Genomic DNA, 23,682 nt, shown 5'->3' with positions numbered 1-23,682 from the left:
TTTCTTTATTTTTGGTCTTCCACATGTTGTGGTGTTCTCTACATGTCTTGTAGCAAACTGAAAAAGACTTCTTATTTGAACAGAAATACTTTCAGGACTTTAGTTCCTGAAAATATGATTAAAGTCCATTTCGCCCATTCTTTGTTTGCTTCTGAAAGCAGTTGGTTTTATTTTTGGGGTTTTAAACAAATAAAGATGAATACAAATGTATTCCACTGTTTTTCCCCATTTTGTTTACAAAACAAATGCTTTTTATAAATTTACGTTTCTTCCGACTGTCTGCTGTAACGGCTCTTAACTGGCTAAAAATGATAAAGAACTAATAAATACTTTTAAATAAAAATATAACAAAAGTCACTTAGCAGTTTTTCTTTGAATAATTGTATTAACATTTCACAACAAAATGACATTAAAACTACTAATATTTTATTTTTGTTCTGATTTTCTCATTAGTTTTGAAAAATGTTTTTAAACATATTAACATCTCATGGAAGAAAATGTAGCTGCTCTCATTTTGCAAAAGCTTTATTTTTCTAGGAACATTTTCATTTTTTGAAAATGTTCTTGTGAACTTGTGGCTCTAAATGAGTTTTATTCAGCTGGACAGGGGCCAAAAATGGCTTATTGACGAAACTTTTTTTTTTTTGAAGCAACATACATCAAGGAGTGAAGTGACTTCTTGTAATTTATTTCCTAATAAATTCAGTTAGTTTGGGTTTGAGGCATTCATCTTAAAGGAACTAAAATTTTAAAATCCTGCAACTGTGATGCCCACACCCACACAAACGAGAATCTCTTGAAATATGATCCACCCTATGACTGGTTCTGTGTTTACACTTTATTCAGATCTCCATCACTGTGATCATGGAAAGCAGAATGTACAAATGCCCACCTCTCACATGCGCCGTTATTAATAACTGTCCCACATACCTTAACCCCACTCTGGTTTCTTGGTGGTCAGCTGAGTCTCTCTACTATAAAGGAACCTCAGTCCTAAAAGGCACCCAGTTAAATATATTTACTCTGCAGGTGGAGGAAAGCTCTGGCCAGATGAAACGTTTTCAACGCCGGCATTCAAACAAAAATAATCACATTATTTTAGTCTGTTTCATGACCGTCCAGAACTATTTGGTTATTTTGGGTTGTTCCAAAAATGTAAATATCTAAAAAAAAAAAATAATAATAAACTCATACAGTGTATGAATATGTAAATTCATTCTAGTATTGACTTCAAGACTTTATTTCTTTTATATTTCTTAAAACAGAGGTGGGTAGGATAGCCAAAAAATGTGACATATTTTTACTCAGGTAAAAGTAAAAAGTAGCTAAGACTTTAATCAGGTACAGACTGATCCAAACAGCAAGCATTTAATTTGTAAACAGAAATATTTCAAATTCAAAAATACTTTATTAATCACAAAGGAAAATAAAATAAAATAAAAATTAAAAAAATGTAAAGATTTAAATTTTTGTATTTTAAAATATGAAATATTATGAAAATAATTTGCAGGAATAACATAATTACAAAGTAACAAAATTAGACAAAAGAAAAAAAAAATTCCAAATCAATTTAGTTTGAAACTAAAGTTATTAAACGTTAACAAAATTGCAAGTGTATGTTAACTGGGGATTTTTTTGGTTAAGACAAGTTTGTAGAATATCCAGAAATTTTACTCAGGTAAGAGTAATAACATTAGTCTAGTAAATGTAAAAATATAGAGTAGTAAAAATACTCATAAACGTAAATGTTTTCCAGAATTAGTATGCAAAAATATATTGCGTTCTGGTCAACAGAACACTGTTGACTTGACTTTTGTCCAGCAGACAGTCAATGATGCCCGAAGGTCATAAAAGGTCATCATTACTAAATAATTTGGCTGCTTGAGGAATCTGTCCAAAGATGTTACTGGAAAGAAAAGGCGCACAAGCCACAAGAACCAGTGCAGCCTTCAAATGATTGTGATCTCATGTCTATGATTGTAATACCCAGAACATGAGTCCATGGTGCTCGTGCAGTCTATAAAAGTCTGAAATTAATTAATCTAAATTTAATTACTTTTTAAACTAACTGGAGAGGATACAATCCTCACAAACCTCGTTTGTCCTATTTTTTTTCCCGCCGGACTTTTCTGTCAGGCAAAAGCTTGAGACGGCTATAGAGGCTACCGCTAGCTAACTAGCTAGCTTGTTTGGGTTTATTATGAGTAAGTGCAATTCTATCGCCAGTTGGCTGAGCGAAGTTCGTAGATTTCTGTGGATAGATCTTAAATTTAATTAATAATTGTCTTAAAAAGTCTCACATTTGAGTTAGAAAGCCTATGAGTCACAACTGTGTCGCTAATTTTCTTGAGCCACTCTTGAACTGAGACTTAAAGAAGCATCTTACCAGAGCTAAAGAGGGAAAAGGACTGACCTGACACTCAGTTGTAAAATATCTGTTTCATTCTGAACGGCTCAATCAATCAATCAAGTCAATTATTGAGTGCAATCATAGTATATTAGAGCTGCACCTAAAAACTATTTTAGTATTTGAGTATTCGATGTATTATTCTGACGATTAATCAAGTAATCGGATTAAAAAATACTTTTTTTTCCATTTCATCACTTAAGCCTTTTGCATTCAATATTAAACAACGCAAATAAAGCAAATAATAATTATTTTTTTTTTAAATAGTACTGCTTAAAATTCAATAATAGAGTTTTGTTAGTGTATGGCACTAACAAAAAACTAATTATTCTTGACTATACATCAATTTGTGGAAATATTTTTTTTATTAACCAATTAATAAATGAACCATAATAGGTGCCTAAGTGATGTTATTTTTATTTTACAAAATTTGTACCAGGACAAAGCTAAAACTACCACTTCACAAGTTCAGGATAAAACATATTTACAATTTTTTTTAAAATTATTATCTTAAACGTATATAGAATGTTTTTGTTTGAGTCTATATTCCCCAGTCAATGATTTTTTTTAGTTACCGAATTAGTTGATTATTTATATAATTGATGAATCATGATTATTTTTGCCCTACAGTATATGGAGACTTTCCAACAGGCTGACATTTCTGTATACGTCAGTGCAAATTTAGTAAATCTGCTTTTTTGTTAATCAGCTTCATTCATCAGAACACAAAAAAATAAGTCACAGATGATAAATGGTTTTGCAGCATTTTATTCTACAGCTCACCAGCATGTTTCAAAATAAGAATGAAGATGAAATAAAATATCATGGTCCTAATCACCTCCAGATGGACAAATGCAATTGTCTAACAGGGGAAACAACATTTTCTGTCTGTGCAACATTTTCATTTTTAGCGTAATTTTACTTAAATTTAAAAAAAAGCACCACAAGACGTGATCGCGTGAAATGGCATTTTAATTTTTCCACCCTTTAACTCTTATATAATTCTATAAAATAAAATTTGGCAAATATAGTTGAAGTTTTCTTTTTTTTTTTTAAATGTTCTCTCATTAGCACTTTTACAGTACTCTCCAGCATTTCTGCGACTTCATTCAGTTATTCTGTGCAAAGTTCGACTCCCACCATCTTAAGCTGTTGTTTTCTACAGCAGTACTTTTAAATAAGGCATAATATAAAATAAGAGACAAAGTCCTGATACAATCCTCACAGCACAGCAGCTAGGCAAAAGCAAATTTTCCCCAAACCTGTTTGATTGACAGCCGTCGGCTACTAATGAAGGACATTTCACTTTAATACTGTTACAGTGACGACGCATGATGTCCCAAAAACATGGCACCTTTAACACGCCCTCCCAAAATAACAAAAACAAACATCTACTGCAAAATAAATTAAAAACATAATAATTCGAAGCCACAGCACTACTTTCTGATGGATATACTGAAATTTCCATTTGCAGGAGGGACAGATGGTAAAAGTAAAGGCAAAGGATGTGCTTTCATAGAATATGTGTGATCAGCTGAGGTTTTCATGATGTGTCCAGTTTCCTCAGATCATTGGGACGCATGAAACATAAGCACAGGTGTGTTACACAGGAAAAAGAAAAGATGGTGTCGTTTTAAATTAAAAGTCAATGTTATACTGGTAACATGGTGTTTTAATGATTTACTGTTAACGTAAATACAGCCGTAACCGCATGAAGCTGGTGCAATGATGGGTTCTGCTCAACAAAAACTAAGCAGGAGGTAGACGGACAGCAGACAGAGCAAAGGAGAGAAACTTGAGGTGGGATTTCCGAAACGAGGAGTTATGGGTCCATTGCGGCTGCAGTGTCTATACAGGTGAACGCAGGGCGGGTCATGCAGGTCAGAGTGCAACGGGGCTGAACGTCGGTGTGGTTTAAGGCCGGATCAGGAAGGATGTGCGCGGCCGCCAAGATCACGTCTGGTGCACTTCGTGAAACATCAGCTCTCGTGGGATTCGAGTCTCTGGGCCGTACATCTTACAGGCTCGCCGCTCAAACGCAGCAACGTTCTGCTTTACGACTTCGTCGAAGAACATGGTGGCTAGCTGGGAGTGGAGCAAGGACCGGAACTCAAAGGATATCTGGGAAAGAAGAAGAAGAGTTAGACACTGCATTCCAGAGTAATGTCTCGTTTTGTTTCACCAAGTGATAAAAGATAAGGCTGCACCTCTCTTGTTTCAAACTGAAGATATAAAGATGCACAAACCTTTCTGACACTGTCATACAGATCTTTATCCCATTTCATTTTGATGGAACTTTTTTTTGCAATTATTCTGTTCTATAATAAAACAGTGTCATTTTTCTTATGAATTATGAGAATGAAGTTGAAATATTAGGGGAATGAAGAAGGAATGTTACGAGAACCAGACAAACAACTTTTTTCTCGTAATTTTAAAGATGTTCTTCTGGTAAAATTGCATCTTTATTCAGCTAGTATTATGTCTATAATTAAACAAAGATTTTCATAGCCTGGCCCTAATTCTCTGGTGTACAACATAAAAAAGAAGGAATGATAAAGATAGAAGCCACATTTTGAAAATATTGTCATTTGTAATTTCCTTTTTAGAAAAAAATTTAAATCAGATTTGGTATGAAAAAAAGAAATTGCACTAATATACACTTTATATATATGATAGTCACTATCATACATATCTACTAAGCTATATGATAGTTTACTAGCTTTAATATAGCTACTAAACTGCTATATGATAAAGCAGCTACTAAACAATTTTCCCGCATTTATAATAAATAAATCTTTTTGACCAACTTTAGGAAAGAAGATAGTGAAGCATTTTTTACAGCGAATACTTACAGAAAAGTCTACAGTGCAGGTGCGAGGGTAACCGGGAATGCCAGGACTAAAGCGCCATATCGTCTCCAAGTGATTGAACAGTTTTCCATCTGTACACACAGCCTAAAGCAAGACAAAAACAACATTAGAAATACCATAAAGTACAGCTGAATGAGGCGTCTATGCAAGAGTTTGTAGTAACGTTTTAACTTCTTATCACATTTTAGCAGACAGACCAAACTGGCATCAATGCGTGTTAGATTAAATATTTCACACTACTCCACCAGTGAATCCTTACTTTGACTAGATGAGGTCTGACATTAGTGATCATGGATGTGTATCTCTCCACCACGGGGGGGAATCCCACTTCCAGCTGGGCTTTTGAGTGACCTGCCCTCCTCATGATAGTCTGGGACTTCTTACACCAAGGCACAAAGTGCTTGTAGTCGTCGACGTTGGCCACCACATCATACATTTCCTGCATGGAAAAACTATGAAAGAAAGAATTACAAGGTTAAGTGATATTTTCTTAAGCTCAAAGCTTTTATAAACAGTTTTGAGCTTTTATTAAATGTTTTTTTAACGAAACTGTCATGTTGTGACAGTAAAAGGATCAATCTCCTTAAACTCCTCCTTGTGCTGCTATTTCCACAGTAACAACTTCCACACTGAAGAGTGTTGTGGTTAGCACAAACCAACAATAACAGTCACTCAGTTCACCTCTACTTTTGAAGGGCATTGGCAATGTGAAGCATTCAATGATTGGCAAACTCCACTAACTGGTTGACGCACTAACAGCAGAGATAACTTTACACTTAGGGCTATGGCATTTTTGTGAAGTTTGACAAAGTTTAAGCGCACTAAACTTCACCCAGAGGAATTCTTCCAGATAAATTCTACAGCACTAATTTATTTGCCTGTTTAGTAAATAACAACTCAGAGTTAGGAGGAGGGACTTAATGCTGTCAATCAACCTTGTGAACGTGTTAATGGCAAAGGAACAAGTCACTGTTTCTGGTTAGCACTGGGAGAAGGCAGAAGAGTTACATTTTCATCTGTCTTATTCTATATACTGTCAAAACAGTGAAAGTTTCAACAAATATAAAAAAAGTATGTATATAGATATATATATCTATATACATATAGATAATTATAGATATATATTATAAAACTTAAATACTGCAGCTTTAAGCAATAAATAATAGATCATACTGAAATATTACCCAAGTATTCGACGCTCTGAGTACTCCTTCCTTTTGTTGGTGAGGCTGATGAAGTTTCTGCTCTGGCGGACAGTCGTCATCGTGTCCCACTCTTGAAGGCAAAGCACCTTGGGACTTCTCGTCATCAAAATGCCACATGAAGACAGATGTCTAGAAGGTGAAAGCAGAGGCTCTGTGAGCTTCATTCGGTTTCCTGGGTATACAAACCAACCAAACAGCTCTCCTGTGTTCTAGTTTCCAGCTATTGAGGTTGACCATAATGGTATAAAAGGTCAGGGCTGGGAGAATGCTGGCAATTTCTGGGTTTGGTATTTCTATGTAGAGAAAGTGGAGGATTCTTTACCATCCTTTGAAATCTGATTGATAAGCAGAACAGTTACTCTCATGTGTTTCACACCTGAACTGTCCACACAGAAACACTCAGTCAGATCAGTGACATATTTTAAGTCAAATACTGGGCTAATTTATATCCTATGAGAAATTATGATCTATAATCAAACCAAAAAAATAACAGTAAGAGAGATTCTGCTGATAAATATTCATCCAATATATTCATCTGATAATCCAACTCTCTTTAATCATGTAAAATTATTAAAAAGACAACCCTAATGTCTCTTTAATAATTTTATATTAAGATTTCTTATACATAGAATGAAATTGTCTGCTTCAGATACTAATGGCAGGAAGTATAGAAAAGACAATATTTAAGACTTTTTTATACCTTAATATTATAGTTCCTAGAGAGAAATCTAAACTGGCTCAATTTGTTAATAGTGGATCAAAGGTTTAGAAAAGAATGGATGGAAAACAGTAATAAAATTCAAATTTGATCATTTATACTCCAAGTATATTACTTGAATTAGCATAAATTCTATATGCAAACAAGATATTTGGCCAATTAGATGCACTTGACCTATTTTTTAGTGACTGTGACGTTAAAGGTCAGAATGAGGATAAATTGTAATTGAGTAAATCAAAGATTAACAACCTGGTAATTAATCAAAATTAGCTAAATAGTTTCAATCACATACATACCAAAACGTTAACTGATTTAATATCTCAACACGATCAAAGTTTTAAGAAACTGGAAACAATTTTGGCTTTAGGACATTGTTTCGTTTGAAAGTGACCTTTACAAGTCAAAAACATTTATTTTGACCCTTGTAAATGGCAGAACAATCGCTGAAAAATATTGTTTTAGACTCAAGACGTTTGAATATTATATTAGTCAAACCACATAAGCCAGTATAAAACATTAGTAGGTGACTTTTATTAAACAGATATTTAAACATGACTAAAACTCCAGCAGAACCACTCGGGTTTCTTACCTGATGTTTTGTCTCAAACATCCTCTTTGTAAAGCCGAACGACAGGAGCGAGGGGAGCCCACAGTGGCGATCTGGAGAAAGTCACTGAACGTCCGCACACCCATGGGTAACCTCCGGGCACCGGCTGTGGCTGCCATCAAACCAGCCACTCTCCGTCCGAACAACGGTGATCCTGGCGTTGAGAAGCCGAACTCCGGGCAGGTTCGGGTCCAAACAGAAACAGAGAGAATCAAAGTTCCGGCCCGCAATCTCTTACGTCAGAGCGGTTAACTACACTAGCAACCAACTGCCCGCGTCTCCGGCCACTTTTCAAAGCTCCCAACAGAACTGCGGCTACAAACGACGGTAGTCAGCGGCTAACGGTGGCTAACGAGGTTTCATAACAGCCCCGATAAAACGCGACGTGAGGCTGCGTTGCTGTCCTTTTTCACTTTCACTTACACACACATCACTCTGTGTCTGCGACACAAAATCTGCACTAAAATCAGCTCCTTTCATCGGCTTCCGACTTGATATACACGTTTTTGTTGTTAAAGTACGTCCAGCTCCTGACGACCTTCTTCTGCTAAATAAAACGCCGGTGACGGGACAAACTGTTCCGTACTTCAGCGAGTAGGTAGGGATAAGCCAACTGTTCATGGAAAATATTCTGCCACCTACTGGACAGGGGGTGAAAACGCAGGGACATTTATACCAAGTCAGGTCAATGTTTAAATCTATGCAGAACCAAAATCAATTTATTCAGTCTAAATATATTCAGTCTAAATATAAACATGCAAATCCTTTAGAATATACATTTTAAAGCATTCAAAAATTTCTACTCAAAAGCATTATTTTATTTACTTGGATTTATCAAACAACTTAACAGTAAAAGCTCTGTCAATTGAAAATTGTTAGATATATCTCTATTTTTAAAAAGAAACATTGGAATAATTGTCTGCTTTATGATGGATGTGTTCATTTGTTTTTGTTTTTTTACTTTATACTTTATTTTATTTTATTTTTTTCTATATGGTGTGGACCACTTTTTGTCTCAATAAACTGAGACAAAAAGTTAATTTGTCTCAGTTTATTGAGACAAATAAAATAAGTGAAATAAAAACTTTCTCTTATTTTACTATCAATACATATTTTGTTTCCGGAGCGTTTTCATAGAACATTCCTCCAAGCAGAAATTAGACTCTGCTGGGAGTTGACATACCTGATAACTGTTCACATTTTGTAAATACTCTGCTGTTATTTTTAAGCAAAAATATACCTGCATATTTTGTAATTTACAAGTTATTTCTATTCTATGCTAGTTAAATTTACGTCCATCCATCCATCCATTTTCTGTTCATCCTTTGTCCCTAATGGGGTCGGGAGGGTTGCCGGTGTCTATCTCCAGCTACGTTCTGAGCGAGAGGCGGGGTTCACCCTGGACAGGTCGCCAGTCTGTTGCAGTTAAATTTACATGTAATAAAATATCTAATTGCCCTGCTTTTTTGGTAAATTGCTAAACTTGTCTTATTTATTTAATTATTATGGGTTTTTACCTGCTTGTGTTACATAAATCACTTTTTTTGTTTTCGCACACATTTTCACATATAACTTGTGCTATTTTTTGTTATATTAAAATACTTTAACTACATGCAATTGGAAAGAGGCTAAAAAGGATGAAAACTAGCTATTGTGCTAATTCCTGCATATCTCCACTGCCATGAGTAATAGTAAGCAAATGTGCACTGTCCTAGTGAAATGAATTAAATTAAATTATGTTAAATTAAACTGATGATACTTGCATTTTTAAATCATCTGCAAAATGATCAATCAATCAATCAATCTATCTATCTATCTATCTATCTATCTATCTATCTATCTATCTATCTATCTATCTATCTATCTATCTATCTATCTATCTATCTATCTATCTATCTATCTATCTATCTATCTATCTATCTATCTATCTATCTATCTATCTATCTATCTATCTATCTATCTATCTATCTATCTATCTATCTATCTATTACATATTTGCTGAGTATTTTTTAAATTAGTTTTTAGTTTGTGTAATGCCCTTCTACAATTAAATTAACAAAAGCATTGGCATTAAAAGCGATCATTTAAAATTGAGTCTTTCACTGATGGCTTTTATGTTTTCTAAAATCTCTAAGGTCTCGTTTGACCTTCAGGATAATTGTTTTACTCATGCTTATGAATGTTATATCCTTCACCGCCACTAGGTGTAGACATTTCACCCCCGAAAGCAGAAAGCGGACCGCCACGCCTGTAGGCGGACCAGCGCCATCGTCAGACCAGACGCTGGATACAGACAACAACAGTGGCAGACCGAGAGAGAAAGACCGCATTTCTTTTTTTGCTTTCAGTTATGGGTGTAGTCTGAGAGGTGGAAATTGTAATTGCACTGCAGCTTTACCTCGAAGTTTAATCCTCATGAAGGAGCTCCGTCCTGGCTGAGTTGGGAGATGGGAGTACTTAACATTGCAGACCAGGTACGCTGAAAGGAAAGCCCTCCGTGTTTGTGTTTTGGCGCAGTCTATTTGCTGGAAGGAACTTGCTCTAGTGCGCAACATGCTACGTATTCGCCAAACCGCTTGAAATACTACTGTTGCTCATCGTTATTGCATGCATATTTTTGTTACTTTAATAATTAGGAGGACAGAATTTCATGTATTTTTGATGTGTGGTGTCGTTTTTGTGGTCGGAAGCGTAGCTTCGACCGTAGTCTGGGCCAGGGCCAGCTCCGTAGCTGCATTAGTTAGCTCGAGCCTTTTAGCTAACTGACGTAAGAACTGAAGGCTGGGGCCTGTAGGCCTCAGCTAGGGCTTGGTCTAACTGCTGGAAAAAAATAATAAAAGAACGGGAGAAAATCAGCCCCATATTTAAATAATTGCAATAAACATTTGAAAACATAATATATCTTCATGCCAATATTTTTATGCATTTACTATCCCATGAATATTTATATTTTTACCAACTATTTGAGCGCCTCAAATAGACCATAAAGAGCGGTACGAGAGATGGGCATATTTTGAGTAATCGATCTGGATTAGTGTTAAGGTTTTGTTCTCTTTTGGTTTCAAATTAGTATTATTATTGTTATTATTGCATAGTTTTATTTGTAACTCCGGGGTGTTTGTGTTTTTCAGCCTCCTCTGGTCCAGGCCATCTTCAGTCGGAATACTGAAGAAGTTCAACTGTTATTGCACAGAAAGGAAGATGTCAATGCACTGGTATGTGACAAGTACATTGAGTTTTGATGCAGATCATACTGGATGGAAGGCACATTGGAGTCCTAATGCTTCACGTATTGTGTGTGTGTGTGTGTGTGTGTGTGTGTGTGTTTTAAAGGACCATGAGCGCCGCACACCACTTCATGCTGCTGCCTGTGTGGGTGATGTCCATATTATGGACCTCCTCATTGAATCAGGTGACTCCACTACATTTATTGCAGATAAAAGTCCAACATGATGCATGTTCCATAAGACCAAATCCCATCTCTAAGGGGGAGTGGAACAGTCAGCAAAATACATTTTGTGTCTGTTTTTATAGCTAAAACAAGAAAATATACATAGAAGAGGATTTTGGTCGCAAATTTTTGTGAACCTATACTGAAAATGGAAATGTATATCTTTCAGGTGCCAGTGTAAATGCTAAAGACAACGTTTGGTTGACCCCGTTGCACAGGGCAGCTGCTTCAAGGAATGAAGTAGGTGTCTATTTTAAGGAGTCTATCATTTCTAGCTAATTATTTTTATATTTGAATTATCTTTTGTGTCCAACCACAGTTATGTATGTTGAATGTTTTAATTCCAGGACTATTAGACAGAAATTTTAAGCAAAAATGTGTAACATGATCTTATAGCTTATTTAAAACAGAAAAGGAACAATATTCATCACTAAAATAAAGAACATTTTGATTAATGTACAGTTATAATATTGCCTACAATATATTTTTTAATTTTATAAGCAGAAGTAGGAAATGTAGGACAAATGTTTTAAATTTATCAGTGGTTTTAAAGTGTTTGTTGCACAGAAAGTGCTTGTTTTTGTTCTTTTTATATTGTCAACACCACAAGCTAATATTACTTCGCTCATTAGTTGGGCTATTTGCTCAAGTAGCCAGTCTACTGTCAGCTTAATTTAATTCATTTCATCAGGACAGTGCATATTGATCAACATTACTAGAATTAATGGTGGTGCAAGCATGCAGGCATTAGCACAATAGCTAAGTTTCAAGTAAGCAGACAAAGCAAAACTCTTCACTGTGCCTTTATTAGGACAGAAAAAAATAACAACAAAGGAAAACATTTACACTAGAAATAACTAACCAACAGACAGAAACAGTATAAAAGCAAGATACAAGACTCTCAGCTTCAGGCTTTCGACCAATGCTTGAGTTTCTTTATTTATAAAGAAATTGTGTAGTTTTAATATTCTCTGACTGCTTGGCAGTTGCAGCTTTTAAAATGTTGTTCATATAATAAAATTGATGGGGAACACTACTTTAGTTTCCACATTACGGTTGTTCATTTGTCCAACAAAAAATATGTTAAAATGGTTATACATTTATTTCTTTCAAAAGGGAAAATGTAGTTTTTCAGCAGCGTGTAGCAATATGTGGGGGAGGGACAGGACTCATTAGTTTTTGCAACTGTAGAGCTAGACATAATTTAAAATGTAGCTGTGATAGAATGGAAGACTTGATGGTTTTTAAACAAACTGTACATATTTGCACCCTAATGCTTCAATCAAAACTCTTAACTTTTGGTGGTGGCTTCCGTCTCTCCAGAGAGCAGTGGGTCTTCTGCTGAGGCGCGGAGCCGAGGCAAACACGCGAGACAAGTTCTGGCAGACGCCGCTGCATGTGGCTGCTGCCAACCGTGCCACGCGCTGCGCAGAGGCTCTGCTGACCCAGCTGAGCAACCTGAACATGGCAGATCGCACCGGTCGGACTGCCCTGCACCATGCGGCTCAGAGTGGTTTCCAAGAGGTGAGGCTGCCAGGATTAACCATTTAACGTGTAGAGATGACCATGAAGTTGATTTCTACTTGTTTTTTTTGTTGTTTTGTTTTGTTTTAATTGTTGAACAGATGGTGAAGCTGCTGCTGAACAAAGGAGCCAACCTGAGTGCCATTGATAAGAAGGAGAGGCAACCTATTCATTGTGCTGCTTATTTGGGTAAACAAGTTTCTATTTCATGTTTGGCTGAAACGATTAATTGCGACTAATCAATTATTTTTTAATTAATCATCAGCTAATTTAGTAACCAGGTAATTGTTAAATATACAGACTCAAAACAGAAGAAATTTCTGAAGGAACAACATAGTCAGAGAAGCAATTAATCCAAAAATGTACAATAATTAATCACATTTTGTATTTAAGATTTTGAAAAATATTTTATCTGTAAATATGTTCTTTGCAGTTTTAGGTTCACCTGGTTCAAATTCTATAAAAAGAAAAAAAAACAGAAAGGAAAATCTGCAACTAAGCACCTTTTTCTATCTAGATTAACCGATTAATCCAAAACATAATCAACAAATTATCCCTACCCTGTGTTTCTAAATGAAGCAGAAAGCGCTGAGCTTTTCACATGTTCATGTTAGAAGAATATTTAGCCTCCAGCTGTTTTTAAAAATTTTTTAGGCAGGAATTAAAACTGTAGAAGTTAGATTTGTCCATATGAAGAACAGTAACGTTAGTAAGTGTGTTCAATGTGAGAATGAAAGACACAGCACTACATATGTTAACCAATCTTTTTCTCCAAACATTTCTAACTCTGGACACTAAACTGTAGATCAAATCTTACATTGAAATGTTTTTTGGGCTTTTTGCAGGACATTTGGAGGTTGTGAAGATGCTGGTATCCCGTGGTGCTGACAAGAGCTGCAAGGATAAGCTGGGTTATACTCCTCTCCATGCTGCTGCTGCAAGTGGTCACATCGAAATTGTAAAGTACCTTCTGAGGATGGGAGCAGAGGTGAGAGGTCATGTTTTTATGTTTGCATCACTGCTGTCTAGGTTTGAAACGATTAATCATGTTGAATCGATCATCGTCAACTAATTTAATAATCAATTAATTGCTAACTGGAGTATACAGACTTAAATATCTATCAATTTGCTGAAAGAGCAACATTCTCAGAACAATAACGAAACCAAAACAGTACAAAGAATATAAACGCTTTTCATTTAAGAAAAAAATCCTACTTTGTCTGTAAATATGTTCAAATCAATACTCTGTAAGTGACATAGTGTTAGCTTAATTTGGTTAAAAAAATCATATTAATCAACTTTTGCTTTGAAATTATTGATCGGTTAATTGAGCTTTTCACATGTTGATGTTAGTTAGCAACCTTTTAATGATTAAGAAATGTATGCTGTTATTGCATTTAAGGCAATAAATTGCTTATTATTTAAAACAGGATTGAATTATTTGTTGTTCTGTATTTAAATTATTGCATAAAAAACTGAATGAAAAATCTTGAGACTGGGAGTTTTTTTAAATCCAACTAATTGTCAGATTAATCAAATAGTTGTCAGAATAATTGATTATTTACTAATTAAAATAATAAGTTGCAGCCCTGCCGATGTCTATGGTTTCAACGAGTAAGTTTACCTCTTTTTAAATGTTCTTGTAGGATTTTTTTTAAAATAAAGTGTGATGTTTCGGTTGTGTTTCATTGTCAGATTGATGAGCCCAACGGCTTCGGAAACACTGCGCTTCACGTGGCTTGCTACATGGGACAGGAAGCTGTGGCGACTGAGCTGGTGAACCACGGCGCTAATGTTAACCAGCCCAACAAGTGTGGCTTCACCCCTCTGCACCTGGCTGCCGTCTCCACCAATGGTGCCCTGTGTTTGGAGTTGCTGGTCAACAATGGGGCTGATGTCAACCAGCAGGTAAGAGAAGAGCAGCGTTCGCTGTGTTGTGATGCAGATTAACTCCACCAAACTCGGAGTAATGCAGTAATGAGAGCTTGTGACGCTCTCATTCACAAGCTCTTATTTTATAGTATTTTATTTATAATGCACAATTTGGCCTGTCCATCCATCCATCCATTTTCTATACACCTTTAGTCCCTAATAGGGTCAGGAGGGTTGCTGGTTCCTCTCCAGCTAACATTCTGGTCGAGAGGCGGGGTCACCCTGGACAGGTCGCCAGTGTGTCGCAGGGCAACACAAAGACATACAGGACAAACAACCATTCACACACACACTCACACCTAGGGAGAATTTAGAGAGACCAATTAACCTGACAGTCATGTTTTTGGAAAACATGAAGCCGGAGAACCCGGAGAGAACCCACCATGCACAGGGAGAACATGCAAACTCCATGCAGAAAGACCCCCGGCCAGGAATTGAACCCAGGACCTTCTTGCTGCAAGGCAACAGCTCTACCAACTGCGCCACTGTGCAGCCGAATTTGGCCTGTCACAATAACAAAAGTTGACAAGTGATTAATTGTCTCAAAATTATATAATAAATGATCATATTTTTGAACTGTTGTAATGGTAATGACATAATAATGCAAGCACATCCTGCTAAAAATAAACGCACTATTTTCAAAAGAACACTTAAGACTGGAACTGGTAAACAAAACAACCAAATAAAAACAAAAATAAAATGGATTCTCAGTCTCCATTAACAAAAAATGCATTTGAATAAAAACTAAACAACATAAAACCAAAGTGGAAATAAAAGCTACATTCAACCAAAGGAGTACAGATTATGAAGTCTGTATACTGTATTGCTCTTCAATAATAGGGCTTATCCGACTACCTGATGCAATCGTTCACTCCTCCCTTACACTAAGGAAATGAAGAAGGGCAAGGTCAGTGAAGGTCACCAGATTTGAGTCTTTTTTTTCCATCCAGTGTCATCAATAGAAAGGGAAAAAGGCAGGAAAAAAACGCTAAAGCCAATAAATTAAAATGAGGTTGATAACTGTCATTTATCATGCGATTAATTGATTTGTTTATCGCGACAGGCCTATGCACCATCCTACATTTGCCACTGCAGAGCACTGATGACAAGCCATTCGTTTGATTCAGGAGTGTTATTAGAGAAGGGATGGATCTAAAACTTGGGCAGCCCTGCAGTGGATGTATTTTAAAATTATACTAGTTTTGTGTGAACATTTTCGTGAAAATAATTAGTTTCTTACTTTCATCAGAGCAAAGAAGGGAAGAGCCCCCTGCACATGGCAGCCATTCATGGACGCTTCACACGCTCTCAGATCCTCATCCAAAACGGTAATTAGTTCTTCCTTTTTCCTTTTCATTTTGTTCTCTGCTCTGAATGCGTATTTAATTCTCTTTCCCTCTTCTTTGCATTTTTATCAGGTGGGGAAATTGACTGTGTGGATAAATATGGCAATACCCCCCTCCACGTTGCTGCTAAGTATGGCCATGAACTGCTGATCAGCACTCTGATGACCAACGGAGCAGACACAGCCAGGTAGAGGCGAAAGTCTCACCACTTGTACTTTTAGAAAACTGTGCAGCTTTACATTTATTGATTTATTTGGTGTTCAGCATCTAGTGCAGCTTCTTACTAATGTGTTTTGTTTTTCAGACGTGGGATCAATGGAATGTTCCCCTTGCACTTAGCTGTGCTGTACGGGTTTTCAGACTGTTGTCGCAAGTTACTCTCCTCAGGTTTGTTTTCTAAATAAATCCACTCCGATTCACACACTTGTTTAATTCTTTATGTCTATGTGAGTAATTTTGTTAATGTCCCTCCAGGTCAGCTGTATAGTATAGTTTCATCTATGAGTAAAGAGCATGTGCTATCGGCTGGGTTTGACATTAACACCCCTGACAACTTTGGGAGGACCTGTCTACACGCTGCTGCCTCTGGAGGGTAAATAGCACAACTTTTATGCTTTTTTTTCTTTCTTTTTTTTAACCAAAGACATGCATTTATTTTTAATAAACATATCTTTTTACAGAAATGTTGAATGTCTGAACTTGCTCTTAAGTAGCGGTACTGACTTGAACAAGAGAGACATAATGGGAAGGTGAGTTCTACCCGATGGTGTCTGAACATTTTATCCGTTAAATTCATAAATTACGGTATAATTCGATGTGATTGTCTAATTTCACCTGGCATGCGCCCTGTAGGACACCATTGCACTATGCGGCTGCTAATGGGAGGTACCAGTGCACCGTGGCTCTGGTGAATGCTGGCGCCGAGGTAAACGAGCAAGACCAGACTGGCTGCACTCCCCTGCACTACTCTGCTGCCTCCCAAGCCTTCAGCAGGTGAGAAGTGTGTTTAGATTTTAAATTCAAAACAAATATATATATAAAAAAAAAACATTAATACGGTGCATCAAGGGTGTTCAAAGTGCGGCCTGGGGGCCATTTGCAGCCCCTGGACTGCGTTTGTCCAGGACCAAATATTCACTGATCTGTTTATTATTGATTTGTCAGAACTGATCGCCAATTTTCTGGGAACCATCAAAATACTGAGGATGAGACGAAAGAGTCGTACTTGTGAGTTTTTCTTATCTTTCAATAAATGTAATTATTAGATAATTATATATAATCAGGAACTCACTGAGTTTTGCTTTTCGGTGCCTTTTGCTACAGTTGCTTGGAGCATCTTCTGGACAATGGTGCTGATCCATCTATGGTCAACTCTAAAGGTTACAGTGCTGTTCACTATGCAGCTTACCATGGCAACAAGCAGAACCTGGAGCTGGTGAGTTTTCTGACGAGCACTAATGTTTTTATTATTCATCCTCACTGCTAGGATTGTCACCTAAGTGTGTTTTCTTTCTTAACACTGCAAAGACATAAAATCTAACCAAGCATTTTTGTAAACGTTCCAGTACAAAACACTTGGTACACTTGAAATAAGACAAAACTAACTTGCAAGCAACTTTTTAGAAAAATATAAGAGCTTGTTTTAAGCAAATAATTTTTGAATATTGATCAAAATTGCTAGTTCCACCGGTAGATTTTTTAAAATTATTTTTCTTATAACTTTGGAAAAACATCTTGCTTTAACAGAGTGTTTGCACGTCCTAAAAAAAGTATTAAATTAATGTAAAATGTGTTAAATTAAGAAATACCTATAAAAAAAGACTATTTTTTTAGTTAAGTTGAAATTAAAAAATGAATTTTCAAATTTACATAAATTTAATTTAATACAAATTTAAGGCATTAAATTATAATTTAAGGCTGGATAATCTAATTTTGTTTGTATATATTCCTTAAATTTAGTCATGACAGGACTATTTAATCCCATATATGTATATTTATTTTTTCTCTCACTGTTCTGCCAGGCTACAGTTTGAGCCGTGCTCAGACATTGTTATTGCATCTGCCTGCGACTCAAAGCGGTGGCATTGAAAAGCTCTCAAAATCTAAATTTAACTCGCTGAAAAGTGCAGATACTCAAGTGACAAAATCTGCCAATGAAACTAGAACTTTTTCCTCAATATTGAAGAAGCTTGTACATCTTGCTGAAAAGTTATTTGTAAGTTTTGGTTGTATTTCAAGTGTGCTGTGATATTTGCAATAGAAATACATGGTGAGAGTCTGTATTTTTGCAATGAAATTACTAATTGCTTAAAGCTTTAGCTCACTCTAATTCGTTTATATGCCTGATTTCTTCTGTGGTAAACTTGTGTTTTCTTACTTTTCCAGCTCTTGGAGATGTCCTTTAATGCACTTGGAGACATAGAGAGCAGCATTCCAGTCAGTCCTCTTCATCTCGCTGTGAGCGTCACACAAACCTCTGCTTGTTTATCTTGATTAAATGCAAAGCGTAAACTAATTCTGCTCCTCCTGCAGGCTGATCGGGGCCACTGGCAGGCCCTGCGTGTGCTCACGGAGACGGCAGCCTATGTGGACATGCAGGACGCTGCCGGCCGCTCTGTGCTCTACCTGGCGGCGCAGAAAGGCTACGCTCGCTGCGTGGAGGTGCTTTTAGCTCAGGGGGCCTCCTGTTTGCTCAACGACAACCATCTCATGTGGACTCCGATTCACGTTGCAGGTATTGTAGCCAAAGCGGAAAGCCTTCTCTAGCAATGGGGTCGGTTGGTTTTCAGATTTTAATTTGTCTTTACTGTGAACCAGCTGCAAATGGTCACTCGGACTGCCTGCGCATGATGATCGACTACGGGGAGGAGGGGGATCTCATCAATGTCACGGACAAATTTGGCCAGTGAGTTGTTTTCCTTTCAAATGTAGAATCTACAAACTGTTTCTCTGTGTACTTGAAACATGCCTGTAATACTCTAAGCTAATTTTCTCTTTGTGAATCAAGTTTTTACTTCTTTCTGCTTCTCTTAGTTGTTAATTGAATATTTAATATTTTTTGAGTGATTACAAATTTAATGAAATCTACATCAGTGCAATACAATCATGTAAAAAAGTGATGGCCCAAAATTTACATCTAATCTTTAGTTTATCTGTAAAAGTAAAAACTGAAAAAATTAAAAAGCAAGAAATCACATTTCTATTTGTTAAACAAAACATCGTCACAAATTATCTTCCTTTAGATGAGAAAAATAAGTTGAGACACCCGAATTGCTAATTCTTTGGTTGAATATCTCTGCTTTGACTAGGCCAGTGTTTCCCAATTCCAGTCCTCAGGCCCCCCTGCCTGCATGTTTTAGGTGTTTCCCTTCTGCCACACACCTGGATTGAATCTTTGGGTGATTAACAGGCTCCTGCAGTACTTGGTGGCTGCAGAAGATGTCATGCAATCATTTGAATCAGCTGTTCTGGTGTAGAGGCACATCTAAAACATGCAGAGCAGGGGGTCCCCGAGGACTGGAATTGGGAAACACTGGACTAGGCCATTTGTGTCACGCTATATTATTATTCACTGAGTTAGAATCTCACCAAACAATTTGTGTGTTGTTTTTCTTTTAACAGGGCAAACGTTCATCCTCTGCACTTTATGTGATAGACACATTTGTATTTTTGTCCATTTTAATTGGGAAAATAGAAATAATTTATTTCACACCCAAAGTGCGTGTCTTTATGTTGAATAGAAAGCTTTAAAAGATGCTTTATTTCATTTTAGCTCTTCAGTTGAATTACCTGCATCATTCACTTCCCTTTCATTTATTATTAAATATTCACAAGCTAATACATATCTTATTTTTTTTCACATGACTGTAAACCCTAAAAATATATTTTTTTAAATTCTAAAATCTTGTTTTATATATTTTCCTTTAACCTTTATTGTTGCTTTTGTCTCCATCAGAACCCCTTTAATGCTTTCTGTTCTGGGAGGGCACACTGACTGTGTCCACTTCCTGCTGGAGAAAAGCGCTCTACCGGACGCGAAGGACAAGAGAGGACACACGGCTTTGCACAGAGGGGTAAATTTTAAACACCCAATTATTGAACCACAGTATAAACAGAAAAACCACCTGATAGGGTTAATTCGTACAGTGAAGGTTGACTTTGGTTTGTTGCAGCAGGGTTAGTTGTCAGGACTGTTTGGAAGTTAAATAGTGACTAACACAAACATTTTCTGGTGGTCATAATGTTCTGTCTAGTCAGCAGATATGGGTTGAGTACAGAAAAATTGTACTCAAGTAAGAGTAGCACAATTCAACATATTTTACTCAAGAAAAAGTGAAAAATAACCGTCCAAGAAATTATTCAAGTAAGAGTAAAAAGCATTTGGTGAAAAGAACTGAGTAACTGATCAAATAATCAATCATTTAATATTTAAAAAATACATCATGAGGCAGGCCAAGATGTAAAGTTGAGGGGAATTTTTGTTATTTTAAGGACCAAAATGACAATAATTCGTATAAGTAACAAAAAATAGCTAAATCAGGCAAAAAATTAATAAATCAGTTTCTTTCAATTAAAAAAACAAACAAACATATGAAACTTTAACAAAAACTACAAGTGTGTGTGTCTGGTGAAGTTTTGGTAAAAACATGTTTGTTTTTTCATTCAGTGGGTAGAAAATCCAGAAATTTTACCCAAGTAAGAATAAAAATAAAATTCATAATAAGATTACTCAAGTAGAAGTAAAAAATACAGCATAGTAAAAAAACCAAAAAACACTAAAAATAATTTTTATTTATTTTCTTCAAAAAACTTACTCAAGTAGATGTAATTGAGTAAATGTAACTAGTTACTACCCAACTCTGGTAACTGATCAAAACATCAGTCATTTAATATTTAGTAATTACATCATCAGATGGACCAAAATGTAAAGTTATATAGAAATTTTGCATATTTTATGGACCAAAATGAGAATAGTTCAAATAATAACAATTGTATATGTTAACAAAAGGTAGCAAAAAAAAAATTTCTAATCAATTTCTTTTATTGTAAAGTTTATGAAACTTTAACAAAAAAATGCAGGTGTGTGTCTGTCTGGTGAATTTTAGGTTAAAACATGTTTGGTTTTCATTCAGTGGGTAGAAAATCCAGAAATTTTACTCAAGTAAGAGTGGAGAAACTTCATCATAAAATGATGAAAAAGTACTTCTTTTGTTACTCAAGTAAATGTGAGTAAATGTAACTAGTTACTGCTTGCCTCTGCTCATCGGTGAGAGTAAATTCTAATTTAAAGTTCTACTTTAAATTGCGCTCAAGTTAAAATAAAAACTGTACAGGTTTACACCTGCTCAAGAGGACAGATCCAGCAGCCAGTACAGTCTCTTTCGCCCAGCATTAATGTGAAAAAAACAAACCACAATTCAATGCAGTTTTTTTTATTTGTTTGTGTTTACGTAGGCAGTGTTGGGACATGATGACTGTGTAGCAGCTCTGCTGGAGCACAAAGCTTCTCCGTTATGTCGGGACGCCCAGGGTAGGACACCGCTGCACTATGCTGCCTCCAGAGGCCACACAGAGATACTGGCCAGTCTGGTACAGGTCACCATGGCAACTGACCCACAGGACAAACTGCTGGATAACAAACAATACACGCCGATACACTGGGCTGCTTACAAAGGTTTGCTCGGCTTCATGAGTGGAGAGTCTCTAAATATTGACGGTGCCGTTATTAAATCTGCGCCGATGTGTTTCTGTTCTCAGGGCATGAAGACTGTTTGGAGGTTTTACTTGAATTTAAAACATTTATTCATGAAGAGGGAGACCCTTTCACTCCCCTGCACTGTGCTCTGTGAGTATTAATGTTGCATATTCTTATGTTGGGTGCCAAACTTTAAAAAGAAACACCTGTACACTGCATCGAATTTCAAAATTGTTTCTAGACTGCAAAACATGTAAAATGTGATCAATAGATGAATAGCTTTGGGATATACTTGTCAAAAAAATGAACAATACAAAAGAACCACTATGATGATAGTAGATTTTTACAAAATGGAAAAATAACCTTTACAGTCAATTTAGAGATAAACTTATTTCAAACACTGAAATAAATGGGGTAAAAATGTCAACAACTTTGTGGCGGAAATAATTTGGAATGAACAAGAATAAAACATTTAGGAAAGGTGCCACTTGATTTCCAGTTTGTATTTTTATTACAGAGATTCATTGACTGATGTTGATCGATAGTCACACAAAATGCTACACTTATTATAGTTCATTTTGTTTCTTTTTACAAGCTTCATTTCTGTTTTTACAAACAAAAACCTGACAGACACCAAAGAAAAAAAGAAATATGTGCAAAATGATGTAGAATGTGAAGTTTGTTTTTTTGCTTCAGTTATATCTACAATTCTATGTCTATTTAATTTGCCAGAATAAGTAAATAAATGACTTGTTGTTTGTAGGATGAACGGCCACAGTGGCGCTGCAGAGAGGCTGCTGGAATCTGCCAGGGTCCACATGATTAACACCCGAGACGCCAAAGGAAGGTTGGTGGACCAAGACTGATTAGGACACATTTCCACCAGCGTGGATCAGGAACATCTTACCATCACCACAGACATAAAACATGTTTGATCCTGAGATGCTACGTATTGCTTTACTCAAGATCTTCATAATTGATCGTTTTGTTTCTGCGTGTTCCTGTAGGACCCCGCTGCATGCAGCTGCGTTCGCTGAGGATGTGGCAGGACTTCAGCTGGTGCTTCGCCACGGCGCAGAGATCAATGCCGTGGATACGAGTGGACGCTCTGCTCTGATGGTTGCTGCTGACAGGGGACTCAGCGGCACTGTGGGTGAGTCTTAACCCTGGTCTCTCTTCTAATTTACAAAAAAAAAATGCTTTTTTGTTTGAGGTTTTTTCTACCCAATTCTTGACTTTTCAAGCTCAGATACATCCTTATTTTCTAGAAAATCTCTAAAATTATCTAAATTTACATCTTTCTCTGCCTGCAATTATGCGGTCTTTAAGAAAAAATTTGTCTTTTTTAAATTTTTTTATTATTATTATTTATTTTGGATTTTAGTCAAAGTGGATGATCCAAAACGCCTCTTGCGCTATAGAATAATCTAAACATTGAATTATTTTTGCTCTTTACTGGAGTTGTTTACCTACAAATAAAATGTTTTGCGTTTTCAAAGAAAACTAACTAAAATAAATAAAATAGCCGAGGAGACTAAATTAGGCCCGAGCAGCAAAGCGCTGCGAAGGCCTATTGTTTTTGTACTGTTTATTATTAACAATTAAAATTTTGTCCATTGTGCAAAGTAGAGTAGAAACCCTGTTGTGTCACCTACACCAAAAATAAGTAAGACGAACACCTTATATTTTACAAATTTAAAAATTATTGAATATTCTGTGCTACTTCCTGTGCTGCTCATCTTCTGATGTCACCGGATTTTATTCTCTAATTGGCTCCAAACCGACATGCGAATAATAAGATTGATGATGCTGCAGTATTTATTTTTTTGAAGAAATATTTTTATTGAATTTTATAACATAAAAGAAAGAGCAGGTGACAGTGATACACTTAACACAGATTCTCATTAAATAACTTGGTCCCGAAAGC

The 23,682-nt window shown here is 36.2% G+C and overlaps 2 protein-coding genes across 2 annotated transcripts in view; one reads left to right on the top strand and one right to left on the bottom strand.

Moving 5' to 3' along the window:
• Window positions 1-3,159: 3,159 nt before the first annotated feature.
• coq10a (coenzyme Q10A) lies at window positions 3,160-8,454 on the bottom strand. The gene is made up of 5 exons (XM_044128721.1): window positions 7,790-8,454; window positions 6,462-6,611; window positions 5,537-5,729; window positions 5,260-5,361; window positions 3,160-4,528 (listed from the first exon to the last, which is right to left on the bottom strand). The coding sequence occupies exons 1-5, from the start codon at window positions 7,924-7,926 to the stop codon at window positions 4,361-4,363; spliced, it is 750 nt and encodes a 249-aa protein (XP_043984656.1). The 5' UTR covers window positions 7,927-8,454; the 3' UTR covers window positions 3,160-4,360.
• A 1,571-nt stretch (window positions 8,455-10,025) lies between these two features.
• ankrd52a (ankyrin repeat domain 52a) overlaps window positions 10,026-23,682 on the top strand; it is a 28,863-nt gene continuing 15,206 nt past the window's right edge. The window contains exons 1-24 of the mRNA XM_044118955.1: window positions 10,026-10,281; window positions 10,939-11,022; window positions 11,141-11,219; window positions 11,428-11,498; window positions 12,582-12,782; window positions 12,884-12,971; window positions 13,628-13,770; window positions 14,478-14,690; window positions 15,964-16,042; window positions 16,133-16,247; window positions 16,365-16,447; window positions 16,535-16,652; window positions 16,741-16,809; window positions 16,913-17,053; window positions 17,225-17,287; window positions 17,384-17,495; window positions 18,446-18,517; window positions 18,593-18,794; window positions 18,878-18,965; window positions 20,016-20,133; window positions 21,515-21,734; window positions 21,818-21,905; window positions 22,519-22,602; window positions 22,763-22,908. Coding sequence (XP_043974890.1) covers window positions 10,255-10,281; window positions 10,939-11,022; window positions 11,141-11,219; window positions 11,428-11,498; window positions 12,582-12,782; window positions 12,884-12,971; window positions 13,628-13,770; window positions 14,478-14,690; window positions 15,964-16,042; window positions 16,133-16,247; window positions 16,365-16,447; window positions 16,535-16,652; window positions 16,741-16,809; window positions 16,913-17,053; window positions 17,225-17,287; window positions 17,384-17,495; window positions 18,446-18,517; window positions 18,593-18,794; window positions 18,878-18,965; window positions 20,016-20,133; window positions 21,515-21,734; window positions 21,818-21,905; window positions 22,519-22,602; window positions 22,763-22,908 — 2,704 coding nt within the window. The 5' untranslated portion in view covers window positions 10,026-10,254. The remainder of the gene's footprint in view (window positions 10,282-10,938; window positions 11,023-11,140; window positions 11,220-11,427; window positions 11,499-12,581; window positions 12,783-12,883; window positions 12,972-13,627; window positions 13,771-14,477; window positions 14,691-15,963; window positions 16,043-16,132; window positions 16,248-16,364; window positions 16,448-16,534; window positions 16,653-16,740; window positions 16,810-16,912; window positions 17,054-17,224; window positions 17,288-17,383; window positions 17,496-18,445; window positions 18,518-18,592; window positions 18,795-18,877; window positions 18,966-20,015; window positions 20,134-21,514; window positions 21,735-21,817; window positions 21,906-22,518; window positions 22,603-22,762; window positions 22,909-23,682) is intronic.

Source organism: Gambusia affinis, linkage group LG01, assembly GCF_019740435.1.
Source record: "Gambusia affinis linkage group LG01, SWU_Gaff_1.0, whole genome shotgun sequence".
NCBI lineage: Eukaryota > Metazoa > Chordata > Actinopteri > Cyprinodontiformes > Poeciliidae > Gambusia > Gambusia affinis.
Note: the sequence above shows the minus strand (reverse complement) of the source record. Positions and strands in the feature narration are given on the sequence as shown.